Source organism: Galendromus occidentalis, unplaced genomic scaffold, assembly GCF_000255335.2.
Source record: "Galendromus occidentalis unplaced genomic scaffold, Mocc_1.1 scf7180000075543, whole genome shotgun sequence".
Taxonomy (NCBI): domain Eukaryota; kingdom Metazoa; phylum Arthropoda; class Arachnida; order Mesostigmata; family Phytoseiidae; genus Galendromus; species Galendromus occidentalis.
This window is the reverse complement of record NW_003803533.1, coordinates 35,472-55,245: the sequence shown is the minus strand read 5'-3', so window position 1 is coordinate 55,245 and position 19,774 is coordinate 35,472. Positions and strand designations below refer to the sequence as shown.

The 19,774-nt window shown below is 51.7% G+C and overlaps 3 protein-coding genes across 4 annotated transcripts; 1 reads left to right on the top strand and 2 right to left on the bottom strand.

Annotated features, from left to right (window-relative positions):
- The first annotated feature begins 1,439 nt into the window (after window positions 1–1,439).
- LOC100905800 (CUB and sushi domain-containing protein 1) lies at window positions 1,440–7,189 on the top strand. Its single transcript, XM_029110990.1, has 10 exons — window positions 1,440–1,500; window positions 1,602–1,760; window positions 1,993–2,572; window positions 2,725–3,017; window positions 3,168–3,677; window positions 3,967–4,740; window positions 4,918–5,144; window positions 6,090–6,251; window positions 6,455–6,780; window positions 6,892–7,189. Exons 1-10 carry the CDS (start codon window positions 1,440–1,442, stop codon window positions 7,187–7,189), a joined length of 3,390 nt encoding a protein of 1,129 aa, XP_028966823.1.
- Window positions 7,190–8,577: 1,388 nt separating this feature from the next.
- Glys (glycogen [starch] synthase) lies at window positions 8,578–11,037 on the bottom strand. The gene is made up of 2 exons (XM_003737393.2): window positions 8,956–11,037; window positions 8,578–8,809 (listed from the first exon to the last, which is right to left on the bottom strand). Exons 1-2 carry the CDS (start codon window positions 10,791–10,793, stop codon window positions 8,617–8,619), a joined length of 2,031 nt encoding a protein of 676 aa, XP_003737441.1. The 5' UTR covers window positions 10,794–11,037; the 3' UTR covers window positions 8,578–8,616.
- Window positions 11,038–11,487: 450 nt separating this feature from the next.
- On the bottom strand, window positions 11,488–16,821 carry LOC100902912 (NAD kinase 2, mitochondrial). 2 transcript variants are annotated; one of them, XM_018638844.1, is made up of 7 exons: window positions 16,357–16,821; window positions 15,481–15,522; window positions 14,647–14,735; window positions 13,545–13,799; window positions 12,926–13,186; window positions 12,504–12,796; window positions 11,488–12,330 (listed from the first exon to the last, which is right to left on the bottom strand). In XM_018638844.1, the coding sequence occupies exons 1-7, from the start codon at window positions 16,747–16,749 to the stop codon at window positions 12,152–12,154; spliced, it is 1,512 nt and encodes a 503-aa protein (XP_018494360.1). In that variant the 5' UTR covers window positions 16,750–16,821; the 3' UTR covers window positions 11,488–12,151. The 2 variants fall into 2 exon arrangements, with proteins under 2 accessions (XP_018494360.1, XP_018494362.1); XM_018638846.1 differs by lacking the exon at window positions 15,481–15,522.
- Window positions 16,822–19,774: the final 2,953 nt, after the last annotated feature.

The following is a 19,774-nucleotide window of genomic DNA, read 5'->3' as shown; positions in this document are numbered from 1 at the left end:
AATATTGCAAGCCGTTGGCTGTATCGGATCATATTCTGCGTCCGGATTCGGTGTGGCTGAGATTCAGTTTTCCGGCTTTGAGCATCCGAGACGGTTCTGGAACCGGATCCTGTCTATATGGTTCCAATTATCTAAATGATTCAGTTCGGTCGTGAGGTGACCACGCGGCGGCGCGTATGCAAACGTGGATGTGTCGGGCGCGCTTATCATTCGACTCGCCTCCGGAGTTGCGTGGGAGACGATGTGCTGATACCCCAGTACAATACCTGATATTTCGCCGCTTTCGTACCACGATTGACAGCTCAGTGGCAGGATCGTTTACTCCGGCGGCACCCTTGAGTACCACAATGCATCATAACGCACCACGTTTAGTTTCAATGTCCAATGATCCCCTACACTATAATAAACGCCGTCTGTGCGTCACGTTGAGGTCTATGGCAGCTACCCGAAGGAGGGGTGCAATCGGTACCAAATTTCGTCGAGGCATCGGAGCGGTCCTCATGACACCGCAGGCCAAGTTGCGTCGCGTAACTTTGCGTCTGAATGCGCAATTTCGCCAACAGAAGTTCGAATTATGACGTCATCTAATTGCCCTCGCCACACCAGTGCTGCCGCCGCTGGCCGTGGCTCAACAGTGGTTCGTCAGTGTATCTGTTTTACGGCAGAGCGGAGAAATCGAATTGACATTCAATTCATACACCTCCCCCATCGCTCAAAAGCCTATCACAAGCTCGGACTTCATCCCGGAATCAGTATGTAGCCTCCGGAGAGGATCTGCTCGATCTATAGCCGCCGCGCCGTCGCGCTGTGACGCGGTCGCTGCCCGTGCTCCAACGGTCATTCCCATATGGCGCGTCGCGGAGCGGAGCGCACACTTCCGCTCCTGTCGTTGACTCCTTGCTCCTTGATGGGAACTTCGGCAGCGAGATCGCTCATGTCCGTGATTCCTCCTCCTCCTAGCACCTCTAGGTCACAGTGCACGGGCCTTTCGGAGCCGGATCCGCTTCGATCGCTTCATGCTCTATGACAATGGGAACTCGGCATCCTTTCGTGTTATCCTGCTCACTAACTCAGCATTCGGCATCGGCTGAATGAGGGGAGAAACAGCAGCGAGATCTGACAAGGGAGAAGGATCAATCGAATAGCCTTTCCGTGGAGAGCAATCGCCTTCCGCCAGCTTTTCGGAAGGACATCGCTCATTTTGTCCGGACATTTGGATAGCGAATGGTCTGTGTTCCGGTTCCAGAGGATGCTCAGAAATAAATTATCGGTGCTAATGCGTGCGCCAGCAGCGCACCGATCCAGCGTTAGGTGCGCCCGGAGGGCGCGCCGAACGCTGGTTCTTAATAACTTAGGTGATTTGAAGGTTCCAGAGGTAGTTTTCTGGACACGTAGTCGCGGGGAGTTCAATAGCCTCTCTGACAGTTTTCCCCTGCCAGATGTCGCCTGAAAAGCCTATTGCGATTTCGAAACCCGCAATCCGAAACCATCCGTGCATCCGTAACCAGATCCGTCACATTTTTTTGGACAGCGTCCATAATGACGTAGTTCTACGTCAAAAACTGAGACCCTCAGTTCTTAACTTTTGTGTTCTATTCCAGCCGCTTCGAGCTGTCCACCGCCCGCAGTTCCGCTTTACTCGACGGTGAAAGTCGAGAATGGAGCCGCGACCTACACGTGCGACACCGGATACGAATTGTTCGGTAGCGGCACGAGGAAGTGTCACGACAATAAATGGGAGGGCAAGCTCCCTTATTGTGGTAAGCATGGTCAATTATTCTGGATTAGAGCCTCATGAGCCTATGCATGGCTGCTCCCGAGCTGTAAAGACCAGGACCCACAGGAGCGGAACCGGAGTTGTAATAGACGTCTAGATCGCAAAAACGGCTTAGACGAATCCGGGCCGCAATTCAAATCGACTATCAGGAATCTGATAAACATTTCTGTTGTTTTCCCGTTCATTCCGTTTACCCGCGAATTTTTACGTTGCAGCAACAAATGTGGCCCTCAACAAGCCGTCGACGCAGTCGAGCGTGTCGACCAAAAATCCCGCCGGGCCAAAGCTAGCCAACGATGGCGATATGTCGACGGTGGGCGAAAAGCCCGTATGCACAGAAACCAAAGTTGAGAACTCGCCCTGGTGGCAAGTGGATCTCCTGCAAACGTACGAAGTTCGAGTGGTGAAAATCTTGACGCGAGGCTGCTGCGGGCATCAACCCTTGCACGATATCGAAATCCGAGTGAGCAACTCCAGTTCTCTGACCGGCTCGAGACTATGCGCCTGGTTCCCGGGAACGCTCGAAGATGGCGCCATGAAGGAGTTTGCCTGCGCCTATCCGATCGTTGGACGCTACGTCTCGGTGCAGATGGTCGGCGGAGACGGATCCCTTTCCCTGTGCGAAGTTCAGGTTTTCAGCACGCAGGAGCTCTCGGTGGGCATGTGCGGACACTTCGACGATGTGGTGTCGATTCTGCGAAATTGTTACGAGTTCCATCTGCAGGGCGGGAGTCGCAGGAACGCCGAAGAGCACTGCGAGAAGCGAGGGGGATTGCTCGCCTACAACGTCGATAGGTGAGCGTGCAGCCGGAAGATGCAGAAATATTCTCATCGGAGCCGCTTTCGGGGTGGGCGGGACGGATTCAGGTCCGATGTGGTCTCTCGGGAGCTCAGGTTCCCTGGATCGAAGACTAACCCGAGTGACGATTTTCGAAACTTAATTGCAGGCGGACGCTGCCGTTCATCGGAAGTGAATTAACTCGACGCAATAACAACAATCAGTTGAATCAAGGCCTCGTCTGGATCGGGGCGACTCTTAAACGGGGCATCGGCCCGGGAAGACGAGGCTGGTTCTGGAGCAACGGCGAGAACATCGCGAGCTCTCAGCTACTTTGGGGAGAGGGTCAACCCAATAACTACAACAAACAGCAAAACTGTATTGTGCTCGACCAGAAACTCTCCTGGATGTTCAACGATTTCAACTGCGATCTCGATTACTTGCCCTGGATCTGTCAATACGGTGAGATATTCCCCCCACGCAGGAGCAGCTCCTGATCCGAGATGTCGCCCGGCAGTGTTCCGAATCATCTACGGATCGGGCTCAATTCATTTCCACGTCGATGGTTCACCTCCGCAGAATTTGACCGCAACCGTCGATGATCTATTGCAGAACCCGTTCGATGCGGTAGTCCTGACGTCAGCGAGAATTCCACGCTAGTCGGTAAAGACTTCGGTGTTCTTCGGACCGTGAAGTACGGATGTCCAGTGGGCAGCGTCATTCAAGGCGACGCAGAGAGAACTTGTCAGAAAACTGGATTCTGGAGTGGAACCGCTCCTACATGCAAACACGTTGACTGCGGATCGTTGAGGCATATCGCGAACGGGAAAGCCGTTCTCCGAGACCTCAGAACGACATTCAACGCGACAGCTGTCTATATTTGTGATACGAATTATACTCTTGTCGGAGAGGAAGCCCGTCGTTGCGCCAAGACAGGTTTCTGGACAGGCCAGGAGCCGAAATGCCAGCTGAACTTCTGCGGTACTCTGACTCCACCCGTCAACGGTAGCATCCAATTAGAGGGTGTGAAGGCAGGCAAAGACGCCGTATACTCATGCAACCGGGGCCACGCACTGATAGGGGTGGCCAGGAGGAAATGTATGCTCGGAGGGCAATGGACCGGTGAGTGCTTAGAGGCGTATTTAGCGTTCACAGAAATTCACGAGCTCACATCGGAGGCATGGCGAGAATTCCTGCTGTTTCCTTCGACATTGTTCGCAATCTCCAACTCGAGGAAAAAAAATCTGTGGATTCGAATTCGACGTTTTCCGGGCGAGCGGTGATTTCCCCCACTCCATCCACAGAAGAGAATCCGGAGAAACGTAGCATTTCAAGCTGAAGTCGAATCGAGGTACCCCGAAATATCAATTTCGTTCCTCATCGTACTGATCGTTCATTTTTCCGCTTCCAGCTACGGCTCCCACTTGTCGGTATGTCGACTGCGGAAAACCGTCCCCTCCGGAGAACGGAAACATCAACTTCGTCAACAATACATGGGACTACCAATCGATTGTCACTTACTCCTGTAACAACGATTACACGCTCGTTAACGGTGACGTGACGCGGACGTGCAACGAACGCGGAGTGTGGTCGGGTCGCGAACCCGAGTGCCGCATCATCGCGTGCTCGCCGCCACCGATACCCAACGGGGCGTACATCAAGGCGGACGGAAGTCAATTGGTCAACGTGCACTCTAGCGTAGAATACGGCTGTTTGAGCGGCTATAAACTCATGTCGGGTGATCTCAGTCGGACGTGTCTCAAGAGTGGCCTCTGGTCGGGCACTCTTCTGCACTGCCAGCTCGTTGACTGTGGCAGAGTTCCGCCTATTCTGAAGGGTGAAGTCAAGTACATGAACGATACCACGACGACTCTCGATTCTGTCATCAAACACAGCTGCATAAACGGATACCGATTGGTCGGTTCAGAGACCCGAGTTTGCGGTGCGGACGGCAGATGGACTGGAGTTTCGCCGAAATGCGAAGAAATCCGCTGCGAACCGCCCGACGTCGCCCCGAACACGACGGTTCTCTATTCGAACAACGACCGCTCGTCGATCGATTCCTTCAAGGTCGGCTCGAGTGTCATGTACAAGTGCATGGCAGGACACATCATCGAGGGGGTAGCTCTTCGCAATTGTCTACCTAGTGGGCAGTGGGACGGTACAGACCCTCCGACTTGTCATTGTAAGTCAGGACGGCCGGAATATTCTTTTTGCCCTCTATCGAGAATAGGAATATTCAATATCGTCTTCCCTTCGTCCTGTCTAGCCCGCGAAGTTCAATCCCTCGATCGTTTCCCAAAATATATCAATGACATTATATAATAATCTGTATACTTAGCGAGTGTATATTTCCCACCAGATGTGGATTGTGGCGCTCCTCCGAGCATCCAGAACGGGGAATTCCACGCACCGACGACGCATTACGGGGCTCTCGTCGAGTACCGATGCCACAACGGTTACAGACTCAGCAATGGCGCTGAGAGGAGATTGTGTCTCGAAAATGGGACATGGTCAGGAAGTGATCCTGCCTGCGTCGAAGTCCTGTGTCCCGAACCGCCTCAGACCGACAGTCGATTACTGGTCGAGGTCAGTAAGACAATCCTCCCCCTTCCTTTTTCTTGTTCCTTCCATTCGTCTCGCTTTCCTAAGAAACAATAACCATCGTTCGACTCTCTGACCTTCCTCTGTCTGTTCTTATTATTTGTGCTTTCCCTCTAGAGCGCTAACGACACGCTCAACATGGTGAACCGTATCGAGGTCGGGAGTCCTATGACTCCTGAAGTGATACCGCAAAACAAAACTGAACTGTCGAGCTCATTGAGCACCGGAACCACGATGGAGCTGCAGAAATCTAGCGAGCTCACGAGCTCATTGACCCCCGAGCTGAATGTACTCGAATCGGGCGGATTCCTTGATCCATTGATACCGGAGCTGGACGCAGTGATCTCTATACTGATCACCGATTCAATGAGTCTCAGAAAGAATGTGACCGCAGAACCGACACCGAGCCCCCCGAGTTCCGAGAAGGGTTCGGGAATTCCCATCACAACGGTCTCTTCAGCCCCAGATCTGACCACCGAGAGCATTGTCCCCAGCAGTACCATGCAGATCCTTTCGCAGACAACTCTATATGGAGCGTCTTCCTCCCCGAATACGAAATCTACATAAAGTTCCTCACGCCGATCCCGCAATCTACCGTCGAGGCTGGGGGAATTTTTCTTACCGCACTCCGAAGTCACAAAAAACTCAAACTAGCACCCCGAGCTCCGATTCGTCTATCCTCTCCCCATGCCTTGGTATTTGAGTGATGCCCGGAAACCCTTGCTGTCTTGTTTGCTCTAAGCGGAGGCTGCGGTTTTGCTCACCAGCGACAAGTCCGCGCGGCACACGCTTACCTTGATCCTGCAGCATGACAGCTGGTTGCGGCGCTTCGGAAATTTGCATTCGATCGTCGAAGATGCAACCATCAGCATCGTGATGGTGATTCGAAGTTTCGGATTCGAACTAAAGGACGCTTTCATTTTCAAACAGGTTTCATCGTATAACGCTGGCTCCGTCGCTTCTTACTCTTGTCAAGAAGGTTATCAAATAGTTGGAGAATTCACGCGCGTCTGTCGTCCGAACGGTCGCTGGGAACCGCCGATCATCCCGACGTGCAGTGTAATCGACTGCGGGAGACCCGACCTCATACCGGTGAGATTTCCGACAAATTCGAGGAATAATCACCGAAAGAAATAATTCACCAGCTTAATCGACTCACCGAGATAATTCTCCGAGCGAAGTCCTCAATAGATGTGATTATGTAGAAATGATCCCCGATTCCGGCGGTCGGGACCACGGAGCACATTCCTTCCTGCAGTTTTTCTTCACGTCGAGTATTTTTCCCCCATTCACAGAATGGTCGAGGCCTTCTGGTCAACGGTTCCACAACCTACAATTCACATGTCGAGTATGAGTGTCTCCATGAAAAAATCAGCATCGGAGAGACGTTACGTGTTTGTCTCGCGAACGGCACCTGGAGCGGTCGCGAACCCTTGTGCGTCGATGGCGGGTCCGACCAAGCGAACGACGTCGATAACCTGCGTCTGATACCACAGTACGATGAGCAGACATCGAGCTCAATCGGTATATCGCTCGCGATTGGGGGTTTGCTCCTCATTAGCGTTCTCATAGGTGCAGCCTGGATTTGGATGAAGCACAAACCGAGTCCACCTGTCAACATGTGAGTTCGAAGTTCCTGGGAACTTCCATTTCCCGCGTTGATTTCGAAATGAGCCAGCTTCCAGAAGCTCATTCGTTCCCCGACGCAAAAAATGAGACTGAATTTTTGCAGACACGCACGCGCGCGATACGTCGGTAAGAACCACATCAGTTCGCCGAAGAACAACTATCAATCGACAACGCAACGACCTCCGTTCGACGCTGCATCGATGGCCGAGTACGCGAACGTCACGCCGCCGCCGTTGCCGCCCAATCACCCCTCGAGTCAATTCGTGACATTCAATACGCCACCGATCGCCCTCCAGCAACAGAATCTCTACAACGACAACATGTACGACAACAGCGGGGACTCTAGTCAGCCCATCTACGCCAACATTCAGGAGGTGCAAGAGCAGACCCACCACGTCTGATCTTAGCTCAGGATTCGGAGAACGAGTGCGCTCGGCACGGGAGAATCACGACACGCCGGTCGGGTTTTCTAACGAATGCGCTCGTGAAGAGATTTGTGGAGTTGGCGGTGGATCAATGAGCTTTGACGGAGCTTCGTCTCAGAGCTCCGTCTGATGTACAGTGTAAAGTAGGTAGACCGTCGCGGAGGTGGGGTCGCTCAGAGAGGTTCGACCGAAACGGGGAGCGCCTAGAGAACGATCGGAGGTATTCAGATGTAAATAATTGTTTCGCAGCATTTGCGTTCGGCCGATGTCGATCGAAGATTTTTTCGAGCGGTGAGAAAATGCCTCGGGAGATAGTCAGTGTAAAAAGTTGAAGGACGAAGAGTAACAACGAGCAACTTGTGTTACCTAATAATTAAAATAGCTCGCGCTGCCCGTTGACGGAAGGAAAGGCAGGCGGCGTATCTGTGATCTTGATTCAACGACACCTCGTACGGAGGTGGAATCGAAGAGTGCGTGAGCGAATGGAACCGTGAGTGTCTCTCATTTGAAGCATGCCTGGAAGATATATGAATTCCATCCCGTCGCGAAATCGTTCACCGCGGCAGATAACATAGGGTTCAGTGTGTCTGGAGTCAATGATGATGTTTTCTACTCAGCGTGAATTTAACCAGAGACCTTGAGAGTTGAGGAGGAAGGTAGAAATAGAGACCTACGCATCACGGGGAGCGAGCGATACCGTGGTCGAAATCTCGAGCCAACTCGTGCACATTTGACCGAATCGAATAAAATTTCTTACTGTCAAAGATCAGGACTTCATTAAGAAAGGAGATCGAGAAGTACACCACTTATAGGGGAATCGACAATACTTCGAGATTTGCTTTTCGGTTCTACTTATTCGCCCGCTCAGTCGGAGGAACTGAACAGGGACTCGCCGACTTTCCTGGAGCAGTACTTCCAACGGCGATTACCCATAGGTCACCCTCAATTCCCCATAGGTCGCCCTCCATCGTCTGGCATCCCTCGCCGGCAGCCGGTATCCTAGGTTCGGCCGACTCCGCTCTCCGAAGGATACACGCACCAACCGCTCAACGATCTGGTTGGTCTCCCTTGCCTGATAATTAAGAAGACAGGGATGGTGGAAAAAAATTGATTGCCAATCGCTAGCATCGGAACCGAGCGGGCCCTCTCTTTTCTGAACCACTGTTCAACCTCTGATTCCATTGACGAGAGCCGAAGGTATTCTCCTCCCTTTAATCCAGACCCACATTCCGATCGGTTCAAGGCGACGCGTCATGAGTGCAGTGGCACTGCGACTGTCGACGTCCTCGGGCGTAGGTGAGCGGGATATCTCTGTTCCGAAAACCTCCTCGTTCGGGAGGCATATTACAACGAATCGCTTCAGATGATTGACACTCAACGGTTTTATTGCATTTGCATCTCAATCACTCTCTTTCGTCTTCACTCTCTTCTCGACTCCCGCTGCCGTGCTCGGACGGGGCTGGGGTAGACGTCCTGGATTGCGAAGGCGAGGGAGGTTCCGAGATTGGTCTGGGGTACTTGAGCTGGAGCTTGCAGCTGGTTGCGTGTTCCGCAAAGTCAGGATGCAGCTTGTGGATTGCCTCCTGACGCGCTTTCCTGAGGGGGAAAAAAGTGGTTCAGATGAGAACCGACGGGATGTTTTGTTTGTATTTCTGATTTCTTGATTTTTTATTACACGGGATCCGGCGCTCTCCAATGTCTTTTTCGCTTTGTGTCTCCGGGTCTAGGAGTTTCAAGCTTACCTGTAGTAGACTCCAAGATTTTTCCAGTCGAGCAAGTCGCTTAGACGTTCCGTCCGGTTCCTTTGGATGATGCGCTGACGTCTTGTCAGCTGACTGAAATCGCTTAAAAATTGAGCTAATTGACACACGCTCTCCTCAGGGCTGTAGAGACGACGCTCCACGATGTAGATACCGTACGACATCGGATCCGTGACGTGCTCCTGAATGAAGCAACCGAAACCGGATAAATTCGTCGTGATGCTCGGGATACCCATAAGAGTACACTCGGCTGGCGTATAGCCCCAGGGTTCGTAATACGATGGAAAAACTCCGATGTGACAGCCTCTGACGAATTCCTCGTAGTCCATACTGAACAGAGGATTCGTTGAGGAGAGGAATTCAGGATGGAATATCACTTTCACGCGATCTTCTCGCTTATTGAATAGTTGGCACCGTCGAATCGCGTTCAGTACGGGATCGGTTTCATCGTCGATAACGTTGTGGGTGCAAACGGGAGGTAGATCGCTGCGTTGCGTGGCATAAATGCCGCGCTTGAGTTTCACGACATCTTCGTTCCTCAGCAACTCGTCATTCGTCGGGATTCTCCCGCTGAGCGCCGTTTCGAAAAGACGCTTCCCGATACGTTTCTGAATCTCGTCGACTGCTTCGTGAAGCTGCTTGCAGACAGCCTGACCCCGAAGTGATTCCACGTTGAAATTGTTCGTTTTCGCGGGGAAAATCAGAAACGCAATGATCGTCACGTCGCTCCCGCTCTCCTTGAGCTTGTGGTTCACTCTCGACAGGGCTTCGATGAACAAATCAGCCCCTTTGTTCGAAAACTCGTATCGACCCGCGATGAAACAATACAATGTCTTGTCCAAATCGAAGTCGTAGTGTCCGTAGAAATGACCGCGGACGAAGTCGTGTATTTTTTCCTTGGAAATCGCGTGCAGGTTCTGGAACTCGTGCAGGGCACTAAAACGTTTCACATTCAAACCGTTCGGCGTAATGACGTCGGCTTTGCGCTTCAGGAGATGCTGGGCCTCCATCGCTGTCACCTCGGAGACCGTAGTGAAAACGTGAGCAGCGCGGGCTGTCGCTCGCTCCATGCAGTATCGATGGTAGATCCCACGGTTGCCGGCTTCTTTGTCAAGGTCGAACTGGGACAGGTTGTTATAGAAATCCACGTTTCCCGCACACAAGTACCGGCCGAGCAGGGTAGCGTGAGTCGTGAAAACGGTGGAAATATCCAGCTTTCGCAGTCGGCAGAGCAGGAGGCCAACCCCTGCAAGCCACTCGTGGAATTGTGCAACGATGTAAGGCTGACCGATGAGTTTGCTGACGGCGTTGTAATAGCTTTCGAGAAACCACGACGTGAGGAAACCGAAAATTACGGCGTCGTTCGATTCCTGGTCGTGCCACGGTATTCCTATGGCACTCAACTCGAAAAGATATTTTTTCCATTCGTCCAATTTCCATGCCGCCGATCCAATGTCAAAAAGGACCACTTGGGGGTAGCCGTCAATCAGCCATCGCCCGTAGATGACTCGGACTCCTTGCTCCCCGAAATCCTTGAGAGCCTCGGTAAATGGACCCGGCGGAGGGGGCAACACCTCGACTTCAGTGCGTAGGAGATTCTCATTGATCGGTCCCAAAAGACAGTATTGATTCCCTAGCTCCTCCACGCTGATTTCGGCTTTCGAACGGATCACGGTGTAGATTCCTCCGACCTTATTGGCGACTTCCCACGACGTTTCGAAAATCCACCGATTTTCCAGAGCAGCGCTCTCGCCTCTATCGAGTACCTCGTCATCCTGCGCACCTTCGAGCCGATAGAATCGTTTTGAAGCGCGAGACATTCCCAAACGCCAGAAGAAAGGAATGGACGGCGCGACGCACGCGACGAGAACACCGAGGGCCACGAATCGAACGCTCGCTGACCAATGGAACGCTCGTTTGATTGAAGCACACAAACTTAACAGGAGATGTTCCGAGGGCTCAATTCTCAACCACTGACAGCACCCGAAGGGCGCCTCGAACGGCCAAGGTACCAGAACACCGTTCTTGGAAAGTCTTTTGCAGAGAGAGATCTAGCCGACAATGTCAAGCAAAGGCGCGTGCTGGGAAGATCGAGCGAGAGGGTGACCAGCAACATCGGGGTCTGAGCCTCTCCGAGCGCGAACCCTTGTAGCGCCGCACACGGCTCGAGCACGGAAGCCTTTCCCAAGCGATGGCGACGAAGATCTCCGCAAATAAAGTCGACGGATTTTCGAGTGTTTTCTCTACGCGACTGACTCTGGGTCTGATCGGGTTGCTCTTGAGGGACCGTATCTGGGGGAACACTCATCATTCCCAACATAGTTGAAATGAGCAGCTTTCACTGTCTCGAGTCTTCTTGATGTCGAAAAAGTCTCGAAGTGATGTATAACTGAGCGGTCATCGATGCCTCAAATTTCTACCTTGGAAAATAAATTCGACTGTCGGGATCGACCGAATTACCTATTCCTCCGAGTACGAGGGATGTTCGGGGGAAAGGTAAATCCACGTGGAGTATCCGAAGAAACGTTCGAAATTTTATTAAAGACATGAGGAAACAATTTTTTTTCCTCATAAAACTCTGCCAGGCTCTTTTTCTTCAGAGAACAGTGTGCAAAGGTCACACACCCGTCCTTGACTTGCTCGACCATCTTTAGAGGAATATGGAAAATAACCATGTACTTGCTTCGTTCCGCGACTGATGTCGTTCTTGGCGGCACTTATATCTTTAAGTTACAGATAACACGGAATAAAAACCATCGCCGTCGTATTGACGTCGTTGCGTACCCGACGTTGCTCTGAGAGAGGGAATAGATTCGAGCGGGTCAACTGGAATTTTAGCGTATTGTTATGTACACCCCACCCTCCAACGTAAGGTCTCCACCAAGGACAATGGCAGCCATTGAATCATTCAGTTTGAGAATGATCGATCCATCACGTGAGTGCTCCACCGAAGTCGTATATTGTCGCTCCCATCTCATCATTGATCTCCGACTTCTTCCCCCGCGAGAATGTTCCTCCTCCGGATCGTCATCTTCAGCGTCTCTCATCACATAGCGCGTTCAGTCCGGTCAGCCCGGAGACAGCATTCCAGTGGAACTAGTCGTCCCCTTATCCTCCTCAATTCTCGCCTCTCCGTCCCGAATAGATTGCTCGATCAGGACGGAACGCGTGTGGTCGTTTAATCCTCGATCGCGACAGTTTTCAGCGCATCTTGCTCAAGGATCTCGAGGACGGCGGTCGCCCCATCGTTGAAGACGAAAGACAGAGAACCATCAATAACGAGACAAGCGTCGAACATCCGAGAACGAATCTCTATCCTTTTAGCGAAGCCGCGCGGCTTACTACTAAAGTGAGTCCCTGTGGAGGAAGGATCGAGCACTCATTAACTATCCACGCATCTTGCGCTGGAACCGACGCGATCGGTCGGAATAAAACGCGGGGCATTCTCCAGCGACCAGAGCGGGACAACCAGCACGTTCCTACATACTACATGACTGAGGCAAATAATTCGCAGCACCGAATTTCCTCACCGAAAAACACAGGATCCCTTATGGTGTACGCCATGCGAGCTTGCGAAGGATCAAAAATGAGGCTGTCGTTGAATTTGGAAGTTATGTTCTGGACCAGAGTACTGTCCCGTACGCCGACGTCTTGACCGGTTTCCTGCTGAACGATCTCCAGAAGCCGTTGCACGCACTGAGGTGTAACCTTGTTGATGTTGAACGACCACGAGGTGGAACCAGTACCAGTACAAATCGTCACACCACTGCTCTTGACCTTGGTCCGAGGCGAGCCGTCAATCGAAATTTCGTAGTACGACACTCTGAAAGTAAATCATCGTTGAGGCCTGCTCTGCGGCGAGATCAGCCAGACATATGGAATGAGCGCGAATTTCGATTTCTCTACGGAGCGTATCACGATCTCCATACGAGATCGGCTGCGAGGTACCCACCTCGACGAGAGAGACTCCCCGACGAAAACTTCGTTGAGAGACTTTATTGGAAGAATTCTGATTGGCGATGCGATGGGCGGATTCTCGCTGGACTCCGCACCTTCCGGTGGCGCGTTTGGCGTGGCTGGTTTGTGCTCCTCGTTGATGCAGTCGATGAAGCGGTATTCGGGGTATTGGAGTTGTTGATCGTGGAGCTCGATCGGAGGGTCGTACGCGTGCTCGCCTTGAACCGAAACTCTGATTCGCTGTCTCCAGAGCCACCTAAGAGAGTTGAGCTACGGTCAGAAATCTGAATTGCAAATACTGCCGACACCGACTCGGTGCTTCCCGACAAACATGGAGCATCGATTTCCTTGTGATTCGGGACCGGAGTTTGGAGGGACAGACTCTCCCAAGTACCCGAACAACCACAGTCAGATCTCGACCGCAAAGTCTCGAACAAAAAAGGTCAGAGCAACCGCCTCCTATATTCTCAGCGACGATTTCCGGAGGTCTTCTAACTCAACGACGGACAGCTCTTGAGCGACTCGGCAGACTGTTTTCCGAAATTCGTTTTGTGCTGAGGGGGGAGTTAAAGGGGGGGGGCACCTAGGTCGTGGTATCAATGCGAAAAACGAACCTGAAACTGCCGGCGAGAAGCTTCTGCAAAGCAGCAGGGAACGCCTCGGTATACTTCCCAGGGAGACAGAGATAGCCAATTGACCTGGAGGGGTCGCTGTTGATTCCAATGACTGGCTTGTCCCGAGATTTGACTTTCGATGCAGCCATCAAGAACGTCCCATCGCCGCCGGTGGTGAAGATCACGTCTGCCCATTCCACATTGGCGTCAGTATAATCGAAACGGTCAACCAATCGCGTTTCGAGGCCGGCATTCCTGCAAAGAAAATCGAATAAGGGCCAAATGAAGAACTCGAGGGTATATCTAAGTTTCCATCGATCAGAAGCCGCTAAAATCACACTACTTCCGACGACGAATATGGAATCGTTCCCGTCGGCGACGTGACCGCGCACACGGCGCAAGACCAAAATGACCAAAGTGCCGCCTGAGACAGCCGGGCGAAGACCGTCAGTCGAACCACCGATCAAGAGACCAACATGGACAGAGCGGCTGAATTCTCGGATGATTATCCGCTACCGCTGATTAGCCTGCGACTCTGATCAACGTTTGCCGTTTGCCGGCTGAGCGAAGCCCGACAAGATTCTATAGGGTCCTGGATATGGTCGGTTTCGGTTTTTTTTCAATTTCGAGCCCGGTAATCATCGAATCATTTCAGCTCTATAAAATCGTCCCGCCCGATTTCCCATCCAGAGACGATGCAATTCGATTCGGACGGCCCTTCATTGAGTCGAAAGCTCCAGAAAAAGGGAGTGCCGGCGATAGATCCTCGGGGAATCCCCACGTAAGATTCCCGGAGATGTCAAAGTCATCTCGCATCATGGAGCTTTAGTGCTCAAGCTCAGGGAATACTATCACCCGTCAAATCACCGGGGGATTCCGGCTGGAAAGAAGGCGAGCCCTTCACATGACGATTTCTTGAATCAAGCAGCTAATCCATGCCCTAAGCACGGCTCATTTCGCATCTCTCACGCCACACAGCGAGTTGATTATTATCATCGTTTTCCTCCATTCGGAAGGTTTTAATAATCTCTTGCCTCGAAGGACAAATGATTACGACATTGAGCGTCGCTAAGGATTTTTTTCCGATTCTGCCTCGGCTCACCTGAGAGTGTTCACCACCAGATCCCGGTTCTTCGTGTGAATATTGTGGTGATGCAGAAGCGACTGATAGTCGGAACCTCGGGCTTCGAGCTGAAAAGAGAAGCGAGGGGCGACTTGGATAGGGCTTTCCAGGAATGGTCGCTCATTTTCGCGTAGACATTGGATAGACGGACAAGCGGAAACAACGACAATGTCAGCGGCGGCTTTTGCCTGCGGTGACGGCGGTCCCCAGACTAACCATATTTGGATCCGCGTCGGATCATCATAGACGGATCGATATTCGTGCCCGAATATAACCTTCATATTCGAGGAGCCCATTAGATTTTTTCTCTACAAAACCTCTAGTATGTTTCAGGTGGGCTCTCGACGACGCTCTACGTGCTCGGAAAATCGAACGGAACTCACTCGGAAGTGTAGTCTGAGGACACCACGATCATTCCGAACCGACAAATGGACTCGACTCCCATTTGCCAAGGATCGAGACCATCTATGAAGCAGGAAGCATTCGGAGTAATCTCTTAAGTCAGATATTCATTCGGATCAATTCAGAATGCCCGAGCGTTCGCAGAAAACGCTCGAATGCCATTAGAGACTTTAGTCAGAGGTCGATATTCCGAGTATCGAACCCGCTGACCTCAAATCTTCTCTCTGAGACCTTGATCGAGTAAGCAGTGATATACATTCGCCAATAGACGTACAAGACAACAGAGATGTTAGAGTGAGGTCGAGAAGCACATGTAGTTGCGAGGGTTAGGTTGAGTTAGCTGTGAGGATTATAATTGGAGGTTTTCTTGCTCTTTTTTTCGCTTAGGTGATCAAGCTTAAGCTCTCTGACCTGTCGGAGGAGAGCCTCGTCGGAAGTCAGGTCATCCAAATTCTGAAATGAGCTTCGTAAATTACTTCGCAGAATCGTAGGATTCGAATTCGTCAAGAGAATTCTCGCTCGCTCCTTGATTGTGAAGCATTTACACGCTGTAGCCCGACTCATCGATTCGCAGAGTTGGTCGACTTGGACAGATTTGATCATTCGATGAGCTATACGATTGAAAATCTCATCCAAGAATACGTTTCGGCAGGATTGTTTATCAATTCGTTTTTAAACATTCATTCGGGAGACGGAAGGTCGCGGCTGGTCGAAGGATTTCCCCCTCTCAATTGAATCTACGATGAATTTCCGATAGATCATGGATCCCAACCAAGTGAGCCTTAGACACCAGAGAAAAAGTTAGCGTCCTAACTCCTAACTTTGGGGGCGGACAAGGGGATGACCTCCGGAAGAGGGTTTCGCCCTGTTTTCATTTCGTGTGAAGGTTAATCCACCCAACCGCATTCGGGAAACCTGGATGCATAACCGAAGACGTGGGAGATCAAAGATAGATAGGTCGAGCATATTCACACAGCACACCCAGTGGCAAGGAGCATTAGTCTCGGGAATGATTGTCAAGGATTTCTCACGAATCCGATCAATCTTGTTCACCCGGCTACACGGGTGAGCACAGGTCCAATCATAGGCAAACTCAGAATTATTCACAACAGTTATACATCGTTAGAGATACCTCGTCGAATATCTCAGTCAGTTTTCTCCGATTTTTTTGCTTTCGAGGCCGCTCCCCGCCGCAGTGATGATTATTATCAGAAAAAAATAGAACAGCAGTGGCAGCTCTATTGAGAGATAGTGATGATAGTGGAAGTCAACGAGGAAGGGACTTACGTTGCGAATAAGTTCGTCTTCTTTGAACTCCTTGTGACGTCGTTTCTCGAATTCGAGCCGCGAGAACTTCGTCAGAACGAGCACTTTCTTTGGCGCGAATGCATCACCAATCTGCGTCGGCGATGTCGTCGTTGTTGTAGTTGTCGACGTTGATGAGGACTGAAGACTACTGAGGTGGGACTGCGGGCAGAGACGATTCCGAAGAGGCATGCCTGCTGTTCTGCTGTCACTGTCGCCGCCTTCAGCTGATGTGATCATCGCTGGCTTACAGCAGAAGAGCGACGCGCTCCCAAACTGAGCAGATCCTTTACTGGCAACGCCGCAACCAATTCGCCAGTAGGACGATGGCCCTTCTGTGGCGGTCCGGAGCAGCACAGGCCACAGAAACCTCATGCTAGTCGCTACATGCCGTGTAGCTCCCGGCGCGGGAGAGGAGCTGCGAGGGTCGTCGTCGCCGTCGTTGTCGACAATGAAGGCGATGACCAAGCGCGGTTACGAAGCCGCCGCAGCCGCCACAGCAACAACTGTTGACCTTTGGTAAGGATCTAATCCACCGCCTGGACTACAACGACCGCAACCGGTCGTCACGAGCGGAGGCTACTCGAGCTGGTCCTTCTTGAGCACCGTCGCGCACTCGGAGCTTCGGAAATTGTCCTGTGGTACGAGGAAGGAAAAGTTTAGCACCGAACTCGCTTTCGTCCCTGCTACATGTGTTTTACCACCGCAGCCGCGGTCGTTGTTCCATAGGTGCTATCTACAGTCGACGTCGTCGGAGGAGAACTTTTCTTCTTCGAGGAGGAGAGAGGATCATCGTTGGAAAGTCGGCATCAACAGACAACTCTGCACACAGCCATCCAGTTTTAGAGTGTTCCTGGGATCCTTGAATCGACCGCGTATCGAACATCGAATTCGGCGTAACGGAAACGGTCGGATAGCCATCTTCTATATGAGGTCAAACGGTAGATAGATGCTCGGAAATCTCCCCCGTATGGCGTTTGGGGAGCCCGGACATCGAGGTGAACATGCTGCTCTCCCGAGTTCGGTAGATCATATCACGAAGCGGTAAAGGACCGTTCGAGGGTTCCGGCGAACGGGACCAAATCGTTACTTTTCCGTACGGATCTACGGCGTTCCTAGTGGCACGGCATGTACGGTATCCCCGAGATACGTTCCTGGGAGATGTGAGAGACCGGCGAGCAGGAACGCCGAATAATCATTCCAGAATATGCAAGCGGGGTGTGGATCGCTGACGGACTCGGCAGTACGATCCCGATGATGACGATGATTTCTGCTGGGAAGGGGCGAAGCTTTTCGGGCTTTTCGCTTCCGTTGTCAAGCCTGTGCTAGCTTGCCGAACTGGGCCTCGTCTTCGCAGCAATGACTCTCATCTTGAGGGAAGGCGTCAGGTTCGGAGCTCCCCGTATGGAGATGCCCACACCTCCATGGTCTATGACGCACGATTCCCCGAAACCTCTCATCCGGCTGTCTAAACAACCAGGATGTCGGTGATGACAATAGACTTCGATGGACGGTCGCGGCTCGCGGCTAATCTCTAAAGACCTGGATAGTCCCAGAGTTGCAGTGGCCGGTCGTCATACCGAGGTTTCGTATCATCCTACCTTGAGTGATCATTGGGTTGGATATAACACTACTGGTACTCACCGAACGTAGTTGTGATTCAATCCTCCTGAACGTTGTATCTTAAAAAACTTCTGTTTTGTAGCGCTAAAAGTGCTGATTACGTATTTAACCTGGAGCTGTCGATCGCAGGCTCTGGGGAAACTTGGCTCGGAACTAGCTCAGGGGCTTTGATCACGCAGTGAGACGCAGAGTAGCAGCTCGGGATTCAGTTACAGTGTTCATCCTTTATTTCTATCTAGGCGCTGCTTAAATACAGATCTAGTATAGAGGGGGAGAGCTATCCTCTGAGAGGATGCTTGATTACCTAGGATGATCTACTTAGGGTTCAACCCCCTTAGACAGGCGAAGGAATTCAGATCGGACTAGCTCGATTGATGGTTCCGGAGTCCTCTCTGTCTAGCTATCTAAGTGCCGACGCACGCGTGGGGTGAACCCCGGAATCTCTAAGCTAAGGGGCTCAGAGCCTCACTATCTAATTGAAATCCCTATTTCTAACAGATACTATAGGAGATGTCGTTTGTGTCAAATTATCGGTGCCTACTGGGAAATCCTCAATCCTCGGAGGATTCCGTCGTTTCTCTTGACTCACGCTATTCGATAGCAGGATGGGCGACGAGATCATCCTGTCGCGATGCAGATCTCGAGTAACATTCGATATGGTCTGACCCTCTATCGTAAGAGTTCCGAGTTCGGAGGAATCGATAGACCCGGGTCGATTGATAAGTCTGTTCGAAGCATGCGTCTCTAGAGCTCCGAAAGATAAGAGAGAACAGAGCACATTTTCATGAAGAATTCTCTTGGTAAGAGATCTTTCTTTCATCGCCACGCCGTTCCATCCCCGCGCCGCTTTATCGCCGTCTTCGATTCACGATCTATCACCATGCCCCTTCCATGGGCCTGGTCCCTTGGCTTAGGCCTCTCCGCTCACGAGGAGCTGGTTCGATTCAGAGGATATTTATTCGGGACCTGTTTGCGAAATTGCACAGTATTCCCACGAAGTCTGTGGAACCATTGTGGGAAGAGTGTTAGAGTCTGCCTAATGAATCATCTCGAGGGATGGCATGGTTCCCAAAACTTTTTTGAGCCAATCTCACAACTCGAGAAAGGGGTGAACGATCAGTGGCGGAGAGTCCCACTGGATGCGAAAAATCCGTCCGAGCCGCTCAAGGAAATAGACGGGATACTGAATGACCGCCTGACACGTTCAATGCTCCTATTGGGAACCGAGGAAGAGAACTCAAGGTGTAGTTATTCTGTGCGGCATACAATCTTCCAGATGCTACCACAACTCCAACTTGTAACCTTGCTTGACCCACGCTGAATGCATATTCGTCGACAGAGGGAGGAAATTTTCCTACTTTCGCAACGCTTTTTCGGTCTTATATTGAGACACATCGTACTTCACAGTTCCAGAGCTATAAGAAACCGCGGGAAATAGCAGGACGGGCTTTCGGGCGCACGGGGTTCGGAGGGCGATGCAGGGGGCGATGCCTCCGGGGATCAGGGCAGATCGGACAAGGAGAGTGAGATAACCTCTCAGCATATGGGAAATTGAGGGTTTCATTGTTTCGGACCATGAACGAACTGAACTGAAGGACAGTCCGTTCCGCTATTTATTGACTATGACTCGGTGTTGCGTCAGAGACATTCGACCGTTGAGCAGACTCCGACAGAAGAGATCGTGGTGCCTGAGACACGCCCGATTCCGGAGATGATGGACCCCGCCGCCGACTCCGACGGCGAACCCAACGAGGCTGACACCACATCGGCTGGTTCC